Source organism: Canis lupus, chromosome 1 (genome assembly GCF_048164855.1).
Source record: "Canis lupus baileyi chromosome 1, mCanLup2.hap1, whole genome shotgun sequence".
NCBI lineage: Eukaryota > Metazoa > Chordata > Mammalia > Carnivora > Canidae > Canis > Canis lupus.
In genome coordinates, this window is record NC_132838.1 from 23,123,966 (window position 1) to 23,143,067 (window position 19,102).

The following is a 19,102-nucleotide window of genomic DNA, read 5'->3' on the forward strand; positions in this document are numbered from 1 at the left end:
GTCAATGTCTTGCGTCCTGACATCTGATCTAGTGACCTTTGTACAAAGCCACATTTCATACTATACCGACAACGTCTGGTTGCATTCAGAGAACACGTTTTGGCATGTTAGTGCTGCAACCAGCTTTCTCACGTGCTTCAGTATTCTCAGAAGCACTGTGACACTACACCATAGAGTGTTCTTATATAAATACAGATGGTAAATGAAATTTAAAGATTTAAGTTATTGTCTGTGAACCTATCTCGTAATAGAAAATAAACGTGTTGAAAGGGAGACCTCCAAATCAATGAAATTAATTTCTTAAGTGAAATCCATTTAATCAAAATGTTTCAGACTAAGTGTTCCATTCTATTAAGAGTTTACTTTCTTACTATGTCTTAAAACAAATGCCTAATAATTCAAAGCTAGCCATGCTCTCCTTTTGTCCTATCTCAAATATTTGTTACATCTGGAATGTGAAAGATATAATTGGGACTGAAAAAAAATTGCACAGACCCTATAATGACAAGCTATATATTTCAATTCAGAAAATTTTAATTTCTTAATAAATATTTCACTGTCTATACCACTTCCTTAGGATGAGATCCTCCAATGTATTTTTGATGAATATTTTTTGGATAGGGCTTTTTCAACAGCAACACTGGCTTTCTCAATTTCTTTTCCGAATTGGTCTCATAGATTTTGAGTCTGTTTCCCATCTTTTAATCCCATTGGGTAAATGTCTTTCATATATTGCATAATGTCAAAGAATGTAGGGGGAAATCAATTATCATCAAAAACTCTAGTATTACTAGATACCCGTATCAAATTAGAGAAAGAGTGACATATACTTCACAAAAGTCTTCAATTTGTGATACCTGAGTTGGATGACTTCCTCTCCTCGTAACCAGGTAAAACTCGGGGGAGGATAGCCAGAAACACAACACTCCAGGATGGCATCTTTTCCTTCAATGGCTACTACATTGGATGGTCTTTGCAGAAAATATAGCTGCCTATGCAGTCCTGGGTCTGTAAAGAGAAAACACAGAATCACATCTTTTATGAAAATATAAATGGTGTAGGTTGAACCTTTTTTTTTTTTTTTTTTCCTAGTAAGACACTCTGATAGAGAGGAGGTAAGGAAAGAAAATGGAAAGTTACCAGTGAAACTTATAGACTGTTAAAAGGTTTCTCCATCCCAAGTTTCTAGGATTATGATAAAATATTCTTAGCTGTTGTTGACATCATGATACAAAGCAATAGATGGAAGCTTGGGGTGATAAGTCATTCATTTTGGCTGTAGGACTTGTTGACTTCTCATTAAAGAACAAGAAAATATTATCAGTAATTTTTCTAAACATTATCACCAGTAACTTTTTAACATTTTTAATTTGTCTTCCACTACTACCTATTTCACTTCCTTCTGCTTTGTCTATTGCTTCTGTAGCTGTTAGAATTGTGTTAAAAAACATAAGTTTTGAGAAGTTAGGCTGTAGAAGGTACTGAAAAAAAAATCTATTGTCTTCAAAATTGAACTGACATTAAATTTTGTTTTGTATAACAATAAGTTTGGCTGTTTCTAAGCCTTCTCTTTATTTTTAATTTCTATTTTTTTTAAGATTATTTATTTATTTATTCATGAAAGACACAGAAAGAGAGAGGCAGAGACATAGACAGAAGGAGAGGCAGGCTCCCCCCTGGGACCCTGATGTGGGACTCGATCCCAGGTCTCCAGGATCACGCCCTGAGTTAAAGGCAGACCCTCAACCTCTGAGCCACCCAGGCATCCCCTATTTTTAATTTCTAACAACATTCCAAAGAGTTTGTCCCTAGAGTTGAGACTCTGTGTAAATGAAGAGCTCTTGTATCCTCCTACCTCACCCAATGCATTTTCTAGTTCTGTATAACCAACATTATTCATTTTACTTATTTGTTTATTATTTGTTTACTTATTTATTTACTACAGAAAGAAAGAGAGAGTGAGTGAACAGACCAGGACGGGGGGCTGGGAGGAGGAGGAGGAAGAGAAAATCCCAAGCAGGCTCCAAGCTCAGTCCAGAGCTCAATGCAGGGCTCCATCTCATGACTCTGAGATCATGACCTGAGCCAAAATCAAGAGTTGGACTATTACCCAACTGAGCCATCCAGGCCCCAACATTATTCATTTTTACTATCAGGCTAATAAAACGGTGTCTTTCAACCTAAAGACTCATTAGAACTCATTTGTTCCAAAGTTGCTAAAACATTATTAGGTGGAATAGCAAAAAAATTTACAAAATCCTGGTTCAACACAGCCAAGAGAAAACTCTGTGTGAATTAAGAGCTTCTCTTCCACCTTTCACATGTATTCCACTCCGAAAGCTGGGACACCTCTACAGTAGTCTATGGTTAAGTGAGCTTGGAGGAAGTTCTCCCAGCCATGGTGATATCCTCTGACCTGCCTGTTGACTAAACTTCCATCATTCAAAGTTCATTTAAGGTAAAATGTGATAGTTCCACATCCCTATGAAAATCCACATCCCTCTATGGAGGTTTAATTTAGGCTTTTTTCAGCTTAATGCATTAAATGGAATTAACATGTAATCTGGCATTTTTTAAACTCAAAGTACCACCTTAAAGTAGAGAAAATGAGGCCATGAAATCTTAAAAATTAGGATTGGTGTGGATGGTGAATTGCCAAGGGATATTAGGTCCAATTGTGTCATAGCGTGAGGCATAGAGGAACAGAGAGGAGGTGAGGTAGGAGGAGATCTGGGACACATTTTAACACTGTTGTTAGTCCTCCTTGGCCTGACCCAACTCCACAGCTTGAGCGCAAATTAATAAAATAATACATAAATAAATAAATAAATAAATAAATAAATAAATAAATAAATAAAATAATACCAATTCTCCAGTTAATGGTTGGAGTGGTAATTGTCCTTTAAGTACTCTGTGTGCAGAAAGACAAATTCACACTTTCTCAGTCTTTTCACATCTGTTTCTGGTTGTTACAGTAACAAATATAAACACTGTTCACAATGAAAATATTGAAAGAGTTTTTGAAATGTGTTAATCCTTATTAAACCAATATTGTAGAAAAAATGTCTCAAAACTTTTAAAAAACTGCTGATGGTGTGTGTCATTTCCTTTTGTGAAAGCGGCTTTTCAAATCAAATGAGAATATTTTGAAGGATCATGCTGCTTAACAATAAATTTCCTGAAATGGACAGTTCCCAAAATGTACATTTATAAATAGCTATCTTCACAATGGAGTCTTATATATTTAAATGCTCTACTTCTCCCACATGTTCCTCATCAGAAATGTTTCAACTACATATATTATATAATACTATATACTATACTATTTTCCACACGCACACACAGAGACACACACACTATATTTTAATAGCTTCCTCAGTATCGAGATCTACAAATTTTACCTTATGACCTAAAGAAGATTCACCTTTGGCCTCTGTGCAATACCACTTCTTTATCCATAAAAGAGCCAATAATTCAACTCAACTATATTTTCTTTTATCAGGAAACTAACCCACTTAACACAATTTTTTTTAATTTACTAAAAATTGAATAGTAGGGATTTTCCTCATTCCCTTGACATTGTTTCTCCTATGACTAACAATTTACATGAGGATGATACGTTTGTCATAATTAATTAAGTGATATTGACACATTATTATAAATTAAAGTCAATAGTATACATTAGGATCACTCTTTGTGTTGTACAGTTGCATGGGTTTTAAAAATACATAACATCATGTCTTCAGCATTACAGTATCATATAGTTTGACCAAGCTTAAAACTCCCTAACGTTTACCTATTCATCACTCCCCCATCAAGCCTAACTCAAAGCCTAGGAAATTAACAGTTTCTCTACTATTTCTATAGTTGTACCTTTTCCTATAGTTGAATATACAGGATATTCCTATAGACTATCCTATAGTTGGAATTATACAGTATATAGTCTTCTCACATTGATTTATTTAACTTGGAATATGCATTTAGGGTCCTCTATGTCTTTGGGGGGTTCCATTGTCCATTTGCTCTTCTAGCTGGATAGTATTCCGTTATATAGATACACTGCAGTTTGTTTATCCATTCTCCTATTGTGGGATACCTTGATTGCTTGGTAATTATGAACAAATCTGCTATAAACAAATGTCCACGTGTAGATTTTTGTCTGGTAATAAATTTCCAACTCAATTGGGTAAATACCTTGAAAATTGATTGCTATATTGTATAGTAAAACTATGTTTACCTTTGTAAGAAACTCCCAAACTATCTTTCAAAGTGTCTCTGTAATTTTGTATTCCCACTAGCAATGGATGTCCTGTTGCTACTTATCCTCATAAGCATTTGGTATGACCGTTTTTTTTTTTTTTTTTTTTTTTTTTGGATTTTAGCCATTTCAATAGGTATCTAGGGTTATAATTGCTCTCACTGCAATCCCATGATGAAATATAATGTTAAGCATATTTCATATGCTTGGTTTCCACCAGTTAGGTCCTTTTTAATAGGGTGTCTATTCAGATATTTGCTTATTTTTTTCAATTGATTTGTTTATTTTCTTATCATTGAGTTTCCAATGCTTGTATATTTTCAATACAAGTTATTTATCAGATGTGTGTTTTGCAAATACTTTTTTGTCTGTGGCTCGTTTCTACTTTCTTTTAACATTGTCTTTGCAGAGCAGAAATTAATAATGTCACAGTTTACCAATTTTTCCTTTCATGAAGGAAAAATTGCTTGTGGTCTAAAAATTCATTGTCAAACCTAGTATCACCTAGATTTGCTCCTCTGTTATCTTCCAGAAGTTTTTATAGTTTTATGTTTTACATTTAGGTCTGTGATCCATTTTGAGATTTTTTTTTTACAAAAAGGTATAAGGTCTGCTTCTCAAGGTGTTTGGTTGTTTTGTTTAATTTTCTTTCACTTTGGTTTTTGGTATATGAAATATCCAATTGTTCCAGTACTATTTGTTGAAAAGATTATCTTTTCTCCACTGGCTTGATTTTATTCCTTTGTGGCAGATCACTTGACTTTGTGTGGGTCTATTTCGGGGTACCCTATTTTGTTCCATTGATCTGTTTGCCTATTATTTTGCCAATATTACCATCTTGACTATTGTAGCTTTATAATGAGTCCTGAGGTCAGCCAGTGTACATCTCCAACTTTCTTTTTCAGTATTGTCCTCACTATTTTAGGTCTCCTGCCTTTCTATAAAAGCTTTTAAATCAATTTATTAAGATACACAAAAGAACTTTAACTTACTGGGATTTTGTCTTTATTTTAAGATATCAGTAGTTCAGGCATCACTGGGCTCATATTGCCACAGAATAACCATCTGCTATTACTTTTTCAGACAAAGGATAGATATTCTAGATGACTTCAATCTGCCTGGCCCATTTCAGTTATGTTTATTATCTTTGTAGCTTCATTGTGGGCATTAGTGTTTGTGACCTAATGAGAGGTATAAAAATGTCAGCTATTGACAGATAAATTTGGTCTTATTTCTCCAAAGATAATTCTCTATAAATATATACCCTAATAAATTCTAAGATTATGCAGATTCCCAAAAAAGCTCATAGAAATTTTTTTTAATAGTACATAGTTCATATGTTCTTTTTTTTTTTTTTTAATTTATTTATTCATGATAGTCACACGGAGAGAGAGAGAGGCAGAGACACAGGCAGAGGGAGAAGCAGGCTCCAAGCACCGGGAGCCCGATGTGGGATTCGATCCCGAGTCTCCAGGATCACACCCTGGGCCAAAGGCAGGCGCCAAACCGCTGCGCCACCCAGGGATCCCTAGTTCATATGTTCTATAACGTTATGATGGATTTAATATGATCACAAATTGTTTAGAGTTCCTCTAATCCAGAATGAAGGGTCTAGTTCCCTATGATTTAAATCTGGCCTGGCCCGGTGTTATGCTTTGACCAACAGATTATGGTAAGTGTCATACTGCATGAGCTCCGGAGCCAAGGCCTCAAGAGGTCTTATGGTTTCCGCCATGACTCTTTCTGAGACTAAGCATCTCAGTCTAGCTACTTAAAGAAGGCACATGGAGGACAACTAAGCCCCCTCAAGCCAAAAACCAGCACTAATTAACAGACTTGTGATTAAGGCCCTCTTGAACCTTCCACTTCAGCAAAGCACACACAAGGAAGCCAAAGTGAAACCAGGAGAGGAACTGCTGAGGTACACTGCAGGATTGTAAGAGATAATAAATTATTTCAAGTCACTAATTTTGGAGTGTTTTGTTATGTAGCAATATATATTTGCCTTATTTTTCTTGCCTAAAATGTGTGTGTGTGTGTGTGTGTGTGTGTGTGTGTTTAAAGAGGAGTCTCAAGAAAGTAGATTTGTGTTTTAAAATAGAGAAGATGGAGATATAATTGCCAAGGTTATTTTTGTGTGACACAATCATGAGTGGGTCTTATTCACATCTTTGGATTTTTCTCTATTTTCAAAAGTTTTTATAAGAATATATACCATTTTTAGAGTATAGAGTTATGTTAAATTCTAGTGTAAGGTGGATGACATTATACAAGGAACAAAATAAATTATAAATGTTAATGATTAGGGATCCCTGGGTGGCGCAGCGGTTTGGCGCCTGCCTTTGGCCCAGGGCGTGATCCTGGAGACCCAGGATCGAATCCCACATCAGGCTCCCAGTGCATGGAGCCTGCTTCTCCCTCTGCCTGTGTCTCTGCCTCTCTCTCTCTCTCTCTGTGACTATCATAAATAAATAAAAAAAAAAAAATTTAAAAAAAAAAAAAAAAAAAAAAAAAAAAAAATGTTAATGATTAAAACACAGACATAGGGACACCTGGGTGGCTCAGCCATTGAGCATCTGCCTTCGGCTCAGGGCATGACCCCAGAGTCCTGGGATCCAGTCGCACATTGGGCTCCCCGCATGGGGCCTGCTTCTCCCTCTGCCTGTGTCTCTGCTTCTCCGTCTGTGTCTCTCATGAATAAATAAATAAAATCTTAAAAATAAATAAATAAAACACAGACATATATTCAAGAGCAGATGAAAGTTTTCTCTCTAGGCTCTAAAATTGTATAGATGGAAAAGCTCTGGAAAAAGTAAACTCGAAATTTTAGGTCATGACTTTTGTTGACTAAATTGATTTTAATGGGTCTATGATGGAATTAGGAAATATTCATAAAAATCATTTTGTTCTTGCTATATGGGCACTGACTATACCAATCCAAATGAAATTGTTCAATTAATAAAACATGGCAAATGTTTCCAGTTAATTAATGAGTATGATTTCATCACAGGAAATGGCATGAGAATACCAGTTTGTAATACTCTTATTTCATAAACTGGGTGATGGGTATACAAATGGTCATTTCATTTTTATGTTTTAAACTGCATATACGTTCCATATGCTTTTATATATGTGCTATACGTTTTAAAATAAAAATGAGAAGAAAATGCAAGGGTAGGCTCGAGAAAATATATTTGGCAATAGCTTTAAATTCACACCAAGAAAAATGGATTTTTTTCTGTCAATTTTTTTCATTAAAGACTAAAGAAAGGCAGCCCGGGTGGCTCAGCGGATTAGTGCCACTTTTGGCCCAGGGCGTGATCCTGGAGACCCAGGATCGAGTCCCACATCGGGGTCCCTGCATGGAGCCTACTTCTCCCTCTGCCTGTGTCTCTACACCCCCCCATGAATAAATAAATAAAATCTTTAAAAAAAAGGACTAAAGAAAAGCAGATCTCTTTAATATGATGGTCATGGAAATGAATGCAAAAAATTATGCAATGACTTTTCTTAATTGGTTATTAGCAGTCTGATTTGCTTAGACTAAAACCTAGTTTAGCTTCTTCCTGTTGGGGAACGGGGAATATTGACATGATTCTCCATCTGACTTGATCTCATTGTCATCCTGGTGGTAAAAGAACTAATCCTCCTCAGAGAGCAAGAGGGTAGTAACTAGAGGGGAAAGAGTCATTACAGGTATACTGATCTCTGACACAGACAGATTGTTTTTTTCTTTTTTTTTTTTAAAGATTTTATTTATTTATTCATGACAGATACAGAGAGAGAAAGGCAGAGACACAGGCAGAGGGAGAAGCAGGCTCCATGCAAGGAAGCCCAATGTGGGACTCGATCCCAGGACCCCGGGTCAGGACCTGAGCTAAAGGCAGATGCTCAACCACTGAGCCACCCAGGTGCCTCTACAAATATTGCATTTAAAGTGCAAAAACACCCTATGGCAATGTCCTGCCTTTGTTTATGCTTTCCTTTCTTCCTACTTGCCTGCCTGCCTTCCTTTCCTTCCTCCCTTTCTAACTTTTTAAATGGATAATTTGGCCTATTTAGCTTGATCTTTTATCTGAGTTGGAGAGGACTGACTTACAATCATTCGGAGAATGGATAATGATGAGACAGTGAATCTCCCAACTGTTTGGTTTTAGGAACCACTGTACTCTTAAAAATTATTGAGGACCCCAAAGAACTTTTGTTTATATAGGTTACAGCTATAAATATTTACCATATTAAAAGTCAAAATTGAAAGACTTTTTAAGATATCTATTGATTATTTATTCACAACTTACCATAATATATATATTTTTAAAACTATATTTTTCAAAACAAAAATATTAGTAAGAAAAGGGGTATTACTTCACTTCTTTGTACATTTTTTTAAAGATTTTATTTTTAAGCAATCTCTATACCCAGCGTGGGGCTCAAATTCACAACCCCAAGATCAAGAGTTGTATGTTCTACTGACTGAGCCAGGTAGGCACCTTAAGTTTTGTGAAAAAATTTTTAAAGATTTTTAATTTATTTATTCATGAGAGACACAGAGAGGCAGAGACACAGGCAGAGGGAGAAGCAGGTTCCCTGCAGGGATCCCGATGTGGGACTCGATCCCAGGACCCTGGATCACGCCCTGAGCCTGAGGCAGATGCTCAACCACTGAGCCATCCAGTTTTATAAAATTTTTAACAAATGATTTAATAGAGAATAACTAGACTGTTGTGTTACTTTCTGTAGTAACTTTGTTCTGATATGTTAATTTGGTTGAATTATGTGAAAATAATCTGATGTTAGATATGTAGCTGGAAAAAGAAGGTGTATTTTAATAGCCTTTTCAAATAATTGTAGACTTTATCTTTTAACACCATGCCAATAAGTAGTTTCTTAAAAGTTAGTTGTAATGTAGAATCTGACCTCATATTGATGAAATTTCACACTGTGATATAAAAATCTGTTGGTCTTATCTTACGTTTTGAATAGATCTGTTACCCATGTGTGATGCTGTCACAACAATCTGTGGTCATTTGGGATGGCACAGAGAATTAGACAGATCTTCCCAACGTTGACACATGTCATTATACAGTTATTAAAAAATCCCATTTGTTAGTATCACCATCAATCCCATCAGAAAGGCCTTTTAATGTTGTGATGTTGTCAAGTTCCTAGTGGCAGTTACAAGTTTTCCAAATTTCTAATTTTAACTTAAAAGCTTGAATTTCATCCTTGGCAGCAGATACTATTTTCCTTAAACTGACTGGCTCACTTTGTTCATTTTTGAGAAACGTCTAACTAGTAGTACCCAAGTCTGAATAGCTACAGTTTTTCTGTTGATTGCCCTTTCAAGTAAAAATGGTATTCCATATAAAAAAGTAGCTAATTCAGCTTGAAACTCAAATGATCACAAAAATTTAAAAAATAATGTATTTAGACATCTTTCCTAAGTGTTTTCTCTTTTGATATTCAGAATATTAAAAAAATTATGAACTTAACGATTAAGAATTAATAAAGTTGATAATTTTCATTGTTTCATGAAAGATATTCTTAGTCAACATGGTGAAACAATACCAAAAATATTGTATTATCATTAAAATAGGCTTGAGTCTGCAGATCACATAAAAGCATCTTGAGAAACACTGAGTCTCTAGACCATACTTTCAGAAGTGATGTAGACAGTGTCAACAAATTAGCCTATATTCTGAGACATTCAAGAAGCCTATTTCCTTTCAAATGGGAATAGTTCTGCATCCTCGAAGTAGAAATTGATAAAGTAGGAGAGGTCTGGGGGGCTTAGTCGATTAAGTGTCTGACTCTTGGTCTCAGCTCAGGTCTTGATCTCAGGATCATGAGTTCAAGCCCTGCTTTGACTATATGCTGGACACAGAGCCTACTTAAAAAAAAAAAAAAAATTAAAAAAAGGTAAATGTCATTCTTCCTCTTTATTCTTCTTATTGCTATTTTATTATTATTATTATTATTATTACTATTATTACTACGACTTTCATTTGTGAAGGGATTGAAAAACTTCAGTATTCCCAGTCACTATCTTTCAGTAAAAGATTATTAAAAGTCAAGAAGCATCTTGGATCATATAACCTGACACATTTACCTACACTTCACATGTTTAGAAATAAGAACTCAACTGTCTTCAGAGCCCACTAGCCAGAGTCATAGAGAAGGCACGCTGGTGAAAGTAGAGAGAGTGCTTTCCATTCTAGGGCATTTCAATAAAAATATTTCTATTAGATGTTACAGTGGCCAAATTACCTGAGTCTGTGAGGCTAGTTGGAAGCTAAAATTGACTTTGCATTCCCAGATTTCCCCAAATATGTCAAGGCCACATGATTTTGTCTTACCTCATTATAGGTAATCAGACTCACTACATATATTATCCAACATTGGAGGGGTACAAATTTTTTTTAAAGATTTTATTTATTTATTCATGAGAGAGAGAGAGAGAAGCAGAGACACAGGCAGAGGGAGAAGCAGGCTCCACGCAGGGAGCCTGATGTGGGACTCAATTCCGGGTCTCCAGGATCACGCCCTGGGCCGAAGGCAGGCGCTAAACCACTGAGGCCCCCCGGGCTGCCCTGGATGGGTACATTTTAGAGTGGAAAGTAAATCTCTTTATCATTATTTTAGGACGTTAGATGTGCCTGAACTAATCCTATGCATAGCAGAATGAATGCTCACCCTGTGATGACAATGACTTTCTTTTCATGGGGCCATTTTCCTGGGTAACACTAAACTTACATGGCTAAATCTAAAGAATAACTGAGGCAGGCAGAAATTTAATTATGAACTGTTGGCATCTGTGTCAGCAAGAAAAAAAATACCAGTTTTCACAGCTTAATAACTATATTCCTCAAAATAACCAATACTTGCTTTTAATTTTTATGCTTTCTGAATGCAAAATATTTTTTTTCTTGTTGTATACTCTGGTTTTCTTTATTAAATGCCTGCCTCAATGGAATATCAAACACTTTTTTTCCAATTGGAAATGAAAGGACACTGCAGGCTACAGTGGGATATTCTCTTTGATTTCTTCCCAGGCATAAGAGTTACAAATTAATTTAACTTCACAGAGTGAGTTCCCTGTCTGCATCCTCAAATTCAAGCTAACCAACTGTTCACCTGCTGGCTCCTTAGCCATCCCCCATCTAGTTCTGTTTCAGGAAATTCAGCAGGTACCTTGTTGTCTTCAAACACAAGCAGGTATAATAATATGTGCTCCGAGTGAAAAATTCCATCAAACTCCTTCTAACTCTGTGTTTAGAGTGTCTTTTATTAAAAACCAGCCTAATCCAGACTGATCATAGGAGTCAAAATTTATTTAATAATAATAAAAAAAACCCTCCATCTGGCTAAAAGCCAAGAAGCTTTGAACAGAGAAGAGAACCATTTCTCAGGAGCTAGTAGTCATCACTCCATGATTCTATTACTTCCCTTCCTCATTTACAGCAATTCAGTACTAAAAATGACATTCCCTCTCTGTAAATATTCCTACATCTGTTCATATTTCCTCTTTCTTTCTCCATGTACACACACATACTGCTATTTGTAGATAGAGTTTGGAAGAAGAAAGCAGAGTGTCTATTCTTATCATTGGCATATGGCTATAGCCCTTCTGTCTCACAGGCAAATTTTGAGTCTATCAGTTTCATTTTGTAGCAGGGTTGAAGGAAGTGGTTTTTCATTTATAGAATGATTTTTTTTTTTTTTTTGGTAATGTCACAGCTGACAGTAGAGTCTCAGAAAACAAATGCTGTCATTATGATATGTCAAAGTTAGTTTAGAGAACCCAGAAATCTTCATAATTTATATAAATGCACACAGTAGCATTTAATTTTTTTCTAGCAAATTATTTATTCTACCTGTTGTTTTTGTTAAAGAATGAAAAAAAAAGGACTTGGGTTATTTTCTGGGCCAATGTTTAAAAATTAAGGTAACGCCCATAGCTCATGACTAAATATGTCTTTTTTATGCTCTAGGAATAAACTGTACCAGTCCCTTCATTGATTTTTGTGACTTTTGCACTCATAGGTTATAGGCTTGGCTTCTACACATGCTCAGAGAAAGCCTCTTATTTGTGAGTTGGGGCAGATTGCGAGACCCTTTAGACGCCTGCCCTGGGGCTGTTAAGTGTCGTATTCCTAGTAAATGCAGAGCTGACCATATATCAGCCCTAAAAGACTCCTGGGAAAATAAAGATTCTTTTTCAAGGAGTCTTCATTCCTTCTTATAGAGGACAATCCTAAGTAGACTGTTTTTGCTTTTGACCTTATATGAAATAGCAACATATCAGGGGATGGGAGTTAAGAGATCACATAAACAATATCTAATATCACTCAAGGTCAAGAATGAAAATAGAAAAATTGGTGGAACTGGTGAGAGAGTGATCACTAGTGATATTAGAATGATAGGCTTGGCAAGAAGAATGTAATAGATTCCCCAGTATTTCAAATACTTTTAACTTGGAATTCTGGACTAGATAGATGCCTCCAAAAAAAGCACTGAAAGATGAAGATTTTTTTTTTTTTTTTAACGAATTCAAGAATCAAAGGGATATTGTCTATGTATCCACTGCAAGTCAGCTTAGGCTTACTAATATATAAACTTTATTACACTTGAATGGGATTTCATCAACCCCATATGAAACACTGATTATCTCTACTATCTCACATTAGTTAAAAGACCTGACTTACAATAAGTAATTCTAATATAGCATGATTGTTCATTTACTTCCATCCTCTGCCCACCCCTGATTCTCAAAGAGGGCAAGCTAAAGCTATCATGGTAGAGAGCTAGGGGGTGGAGTGCATCATGATATAGAAATTGGTCATTTCACTACATCAGTTGTATATAATAAAAGGCATCCTATTTCCTTTTGGTGTGCTTTTTATGACAATATAAACCAGCTTAAAACCATTATTTTCTAAATTAATTTAAAAGAGGATAATCTCATAGTTTATGAAATTGATTTTTGACACTTAATGACTGTGCCTTAGTATGGCTTATAGTTTTGTGGGTTTTGTAGATTTATTTATTTATTTTGCAGAGAGAGAGAGAGAGAGAGAGCAAGTGGTGGTAGAGGCAGAGGGAGAAGGAGAGAAATCCTCAAGTAGACTCTGCATTGAGTATGAAACTTGATCCCAGGATTCCAAGATCATGACCTGGGCTGAAATCGAGTCAGCCGTTCAACTGACTCAGGCGCCCAGGTACCACTCAATTTATTTGTTATTTATTTATTTATTTATTTATTTATTTATTTGAGAGAGAGAGAGAATATGGGGAGTGTGGGGAGGAGGGACAGAGAGAGAGAGGCAGAAAGAGAATCTTATCTCAGATAAATAGTCTTCACATGAGAATCAAATTCTTTAAGACTGGAATTTCTAAAATACTAAAGTAATTACAACAGTTGCTAAGGACTTAGCAATTCCAGACATTGAATTTGCTTCTTAAGTTAAAACTTCACAACCACCCTAAGAAATATGTGACATTATTCTCTACATTTTGTAAAATAAATAAAGATTTAGATTAAGTAAATTGCCCTAAATTGTACCACTCGTAAGTGGTAGGACTGAGATTTGTACTTAGTCTAGTGTCATATTCTGTGCTTTTAGCCACTTATTATAATAATAGTTCAATTGATCAATATTAACTCAATATGAAACGGACTGTGGTAGTCCACATGCTGACTCCTTCATGCAATCTGAATTAAATCTGATATAATACTTAGGAAATGTGGACTTCACATCGTTCAAATATAATATATTCTTATATTTCATTCTTTTCTATTACATATAAGAGAGAAGAAGAAATCATTTTATCCAACTTAGATCCATGAAGGTTAATAGCATTCTATTTATAGCATGATGTAAGAACTAGTTTTATTTAAAACTAGTCTTAAAAAAGGCAAACTATGAGAAAATCCTTTCATGCAGTGAAAACATTAAGTATGATACAAAAATATCAGTAATACATTAATCCAATTGCTCTTCACTTTCTTATTTCTGTTTTTCTTTGTGTATGTTTATATCATGAAATATATTACTCAAAAACCTTCAAGGATTCCCAACCATCAATAAAGGGAATAGAATCAAGTCTATGTTCCTAGGCATAAGACTCAAGGTTCTCCAAAAAAATAGGTTCAGCTTCTCATTCCAGATTTATATCTGCTATCATTCTATAAATGGTTATTCCAGAATATCTAGCAAAGGAATCATCTCTACAGAGGCTGCAAATTTTCCACCTAGAAATGACTTATTCTTTGTCTGTGCTGATTTGGAACTAGATAAGTTTACCTGAATTTACCATTCCCTACCTTATGTTAATCATACGGCTACATGAATTAACTGTCTGGATCAATGGTAAATTTAAAAACAGAGAATGTGTCTTCTTTGCTTTTTTTTTACAAACTATTATTCTGCAGAAATTATAAAAGAAATGGTAGCAAAATATAATTAACTTTGTAATATAAGCAGTATTTAGTCACATTAAAAAATTTCATGTATCCATCAATAATAAATTCTTTGTGTTGAACACAATTCTGAAACTGTTTGAAAACTGAAAAAAATAGTTTTCCTTTAAATAATATGAATTTTGAAATGTTTCTGTTAAAATACATTTCAATAAAAATAAATATAATAGAGAAAAATCATTCAAAATATACTTTAGTCTAATTGATTCCATTAAAAGCCTGTGCTTCTAATTGTACAGATATTTAGAGTTCAGGTCTACCCAGGACCCAGAGTCATTTAATTGCAGTTAAAAGAATGAACAATAGATTCAATTACCAATTGATCAATTCAATTAGGCCATTAAGAAAACTGAAATAAGAGTTTCAGTGTATGGGCCAGTTATTTTAGTCAACCTTAGTGCCCAAAGCAGATTTATAATTCAGCAATTCAATCTACTGCTTGGCACTCAGACGTTATGAGAACTGAATAAAGTGAACTTGACAATCCTGGTGGCCCCTCAATACCTCGTTCCCCATCACATGCAACAAAATACCTTAAACCATCTGAAAATTACTTAGTGATGTATTATCAATATTAAAAAAAAACCAAAACCAAAAACAAAAACCTTTACAACAATTTAATATCAACTTACTCTGTTAAAAATGTACAATTCCTCATAAACAGTAATTCAATTTCTGTCTTAAAACATTAATCAATTACTGATTTCCCTACCTTTGAATGAAATAATTATTCATTTAATCTAGAAAATATAAAATGTTATGGGGAAATCTCATTTAAAAATCTGCAATTTATTTTGAACACAATAGCACCACTATTCCATACCCAGTCTCCGGTTAAATACCACCACCTAGCCTTTACTGAGCCTGGACCCCATCCTCTCCCTCATACGCCTTATGTGATATGCTTCCGAGACCTATCCTTAATTAAGATCTCCTCCCTCGTCTTCATTTCTGTACCCTGTCTGATGCTACTTCAGTAGCCACTATGGGTTAATTCCCTCCAGGTTAATGCCGCACATCCTATCTTATCTGCCTCCCTTCAGTTTATCTCCCATACTTCCAGTCTGTCTGCTCCTACCCTCCTGGTGCCCTATGACCCAGTTAAAAAGACTTAGTTCAGGTCCCCTGAAAAGCTATTATGTCTCCTTTCTCTATGCTGTGCTGGTGCTGCTCTTTTGTCCTGGTGTACACTTCCTTGCTTTTCAAAATTGGCACCTGGTGTTTCTCTTTATGTGAGGGAATGCCACTCTGTTTCTTCCTTTACAGCACAGTCTACTTGCTTTGCCTGTTTTCCCCACTACGCTATTGCTGTTTTAGGGCACAGTCTCCTGAGCTTGTATTCCTAGCAACCAGCACGATGACATGCATATAAAATTCAGTCAAATTTTGTTGAATAAGGTATTTATTTACTTAATAAATAGACTGACATTGCTTGTTGAAAAGCAACATCTCAAAAGAACTATTTGATTCTTAAAATCTGAATTTAATGGATCTCAGTTACTTGGTGACATTCAAGCATGAGCACTTAATATATAAAAGGGGCAATTTTTATTTTACATAAACCTGAATAGAATATCAGATTATATATTAATTAGTACTAGATGACTCTCTACACACATTAACATTTATGTTTCATGTGTTTCACAAAAACAGATAACATCATCAGTCAAGATGGTGCTTAAATGATCATGAAGGAGATATATCTTTTTAAAGAGTGGTGACCATTTGGGTACCACTTTGATGCTTATAAGAGATATTAATAATTTGATGGTTTCCTATTTTAATTCACTCCATCCTACCTGATTAAATAAGCACAAGAATAGAGAGTGGGTCATCTATCTATGTAATTTATTACTTCCTTAGATTGATACTTACAGAAAACAGAAATTGATTCAGAAAGGATTAGCTAGATTTAAAAAATGAGAAAACCATAAGTGGCAATTAAAAGAAACTGAGATTGACCTCCATCCATCCAATCATTCATTCTCTCACTCAATTTTGTGCTCGTTGTGGATCTGTGTATTTGACCTCGAAACCAACTTGCAAAGTCAAGGATAAACGGGACAAACATATGCTCCTTTAGCAGATCCTTATGTGGTCAATAGCATGTGAGACAGGTGTAACCAAGTATGGCAATAATGTGTGTGTATGTGTGTGTATGTATGTTTATTAGCCCACCTTCAAACTTTTCTTAAGTTTATATTTGAATTAACAGAACTTGGAGAAAATTTATCATTAACTATAATGACTTCAAAAAATTTCAGTTTCCATTCAGATAAAAAAATATCCACACATCTCCAAAGTACCCCAACATATTTTTGACTTAGCCAAACTAACAATATGAAATTTGGCTTTAATAAATCTCCACAGATTACAATGCAAATGTATCTTACAAGGTGAATAAATAAATGTAAATAGTGATTTGATGATTATGTCTCTGTGTCTTTCAAAACTTCCCATTTCACATTTAATATTTAATTAGTCCAATTTTATCCCTTAATACCTCTGGAAACAGACCTTTCAGTCATATTAAGATAGGCTAACATAGTCTTGCCAATTTTCTATGTGGCTTACCTAGGCTTCCCATCTGATTGACTTAGATGCATTATTAAGGACATATGAATATAAATATTTAAAAATATTTGTGTATCTAATGGATGCCTAAATAAATGCATGTGTGTGTTGGGAATAAATGCTACATTTGCATCTGTCACTGCCTAGTGGATGGAAAGAAACAGTGGTGCTGATGGTTATTGACACATTTATGTCAGAATCCCTGTGACTGATGGAAGAGAGAGTACACAAAAGAATTAGAAGAGGTTTCAGAGATGTCCTTATCAAAGTAGCTGGAAATGTTTAAATTGCCAGTGCACTTTTGAAGTGACTTAGAAATGTTACCCTCTACCTAGCTCAAGAACTTTGATAACTACACTCCACAAGCCAAGACAAAAGCCAACATCAATGCTTTGATAGTTAGCCTGCCACAACTACTCAAGTGTGTGCCTTCTTTGTGATGTTCAGAAGTGAGTCTTTGCAAACTCTACAAGTGTCACTAAGTGAGAAAGTAGATATTACATAGATAGAAGATAGTAGCAGTTATTGGAAGAGAAGAGATGTTAGAAAATCTCCAGTCTAACCTGGGTTATTTAGGAGAGGCAAAGGATCCCAGAGTCTTAGATGTGCCAGTGGAGAGAAAAGAAGGTAAGACATAGAGAGAAACAATGTTCCTTACCATACTAACAATAGTCACACTTTATTGTAATGACTTACACGTCCATATTCACCTAGAACTCTAATAAGCCAGGCTCTGTGTCAGTCTTAATCATTACTACATCCCTACACTTAGCATAATGCTTCTCAGAAATGAGTATATCAATCGATGAGTAAATGAATGTCCAGTATTAATCTGGGGAAGGTTCTTTATCTTGCAGAGCCCCACCTTCATCCTTGGAAAATGGGGATAATTGTCACTACCTCTTATAATGTTATCAGAGGAAAATAAAACAATACAATAATGATGCTTACCAGCGATCTTTACACAAAGAAGCACTCATTGCATATTAATGGGATGAGTGAATGCATCCATAAATGAAGCCAACTATAAGGAAAATATGTGTTTCTCTGAAAACTTCCACTATGAGACTGGGAAGAATAAGAAAAGCTTTTGGCATAGCCTCATTGAATGGTTCATTTAGAAAAAAAGAAAGAAAGAGAAAGAAAAAGAAAGAAAGAAAGAAAGAAAGAAAGAAAGAAAGAAAGAAGAAAAAGAAGAAAGAAAGAAAAAAGAAAGAAAGAGAGAAAGAAAGAAAGAGAAAGAAAGAAAGAAAGAAAGAAAGAAAGAAAGAAAGAAAGAAAGAAAATGCATATAAAACAAAACCCCAGAACTTAAAGACCATTACAAAGCATTTGCGAAAGGGAAAGTCGTGGTTCAAACTATTCCAAAGAACATAATTCTGAAGCAAAGAAAGAGCACAGCCATACCTGACAAAATTCTGACTTCTGCTTCATTTCCCGCTCTTGAGCTGGCTGGATTCCGGGCTAAGCACCGATAGATTCCAATGTCCCCTGGTTGAAGTCTGCTGATCTGCAAGGCTCCAGAGGGCAAGACCACCACCCGGGAGTCTCCTGGGATGGGAGGCAGGTCTTGTTGGTTTTTCTGCCAATGTATGGTTGGCATGGGCTCCCCAATGACGTCACACTTGAGTAGGACCGTGTCCCCCATAAAGCCTGTGACAGAATCTGTCTGGGACAGAAACCTCAGTGGTCCTAGGGGAAAAACAAGAAAGGAAGGATAATCTTTCAGATAAGGAATGATAATCACCAATGAAAATAATTACACCTGTATTCTTCATAGAAGATTGTAT

The 19,102-nt window shown here is 35.3% G+C and overlaps 1 protein-coding gene across 7 annotated transcripts in view; it reads right to left on the bottom strand.

Moving 5' to 3' along the window:
• DCC (DCC netrin 1 receptor) overlaps nucleotides 1–19,102 on the bottom strand; it is a 1,086,838-nt gene that overhangs the window by 570,286 nt on the left and 497,450 nt on the right. For all 7 annotated transcript variants that reach the window (XM_072822920.1, XM_072822912.1, XM_072822902.1 and 4 more), the window contains 2 exons: nucleotides 18,720–19,004; nucleotides 858–1,008 (listed from right to left, as the gene is read on the bottom strand). In XM_072822920.1, coding sequence (XP_072679021.1) covers nucleotides 858–1,008; nucleotides 18,720–19,004 — 436 coding nt within the window. The remainder of the gene's footprint in view (nucleotides 1–857; nucleotides 1,009–18,719; nucleotides 19,005–19,102) is intronic.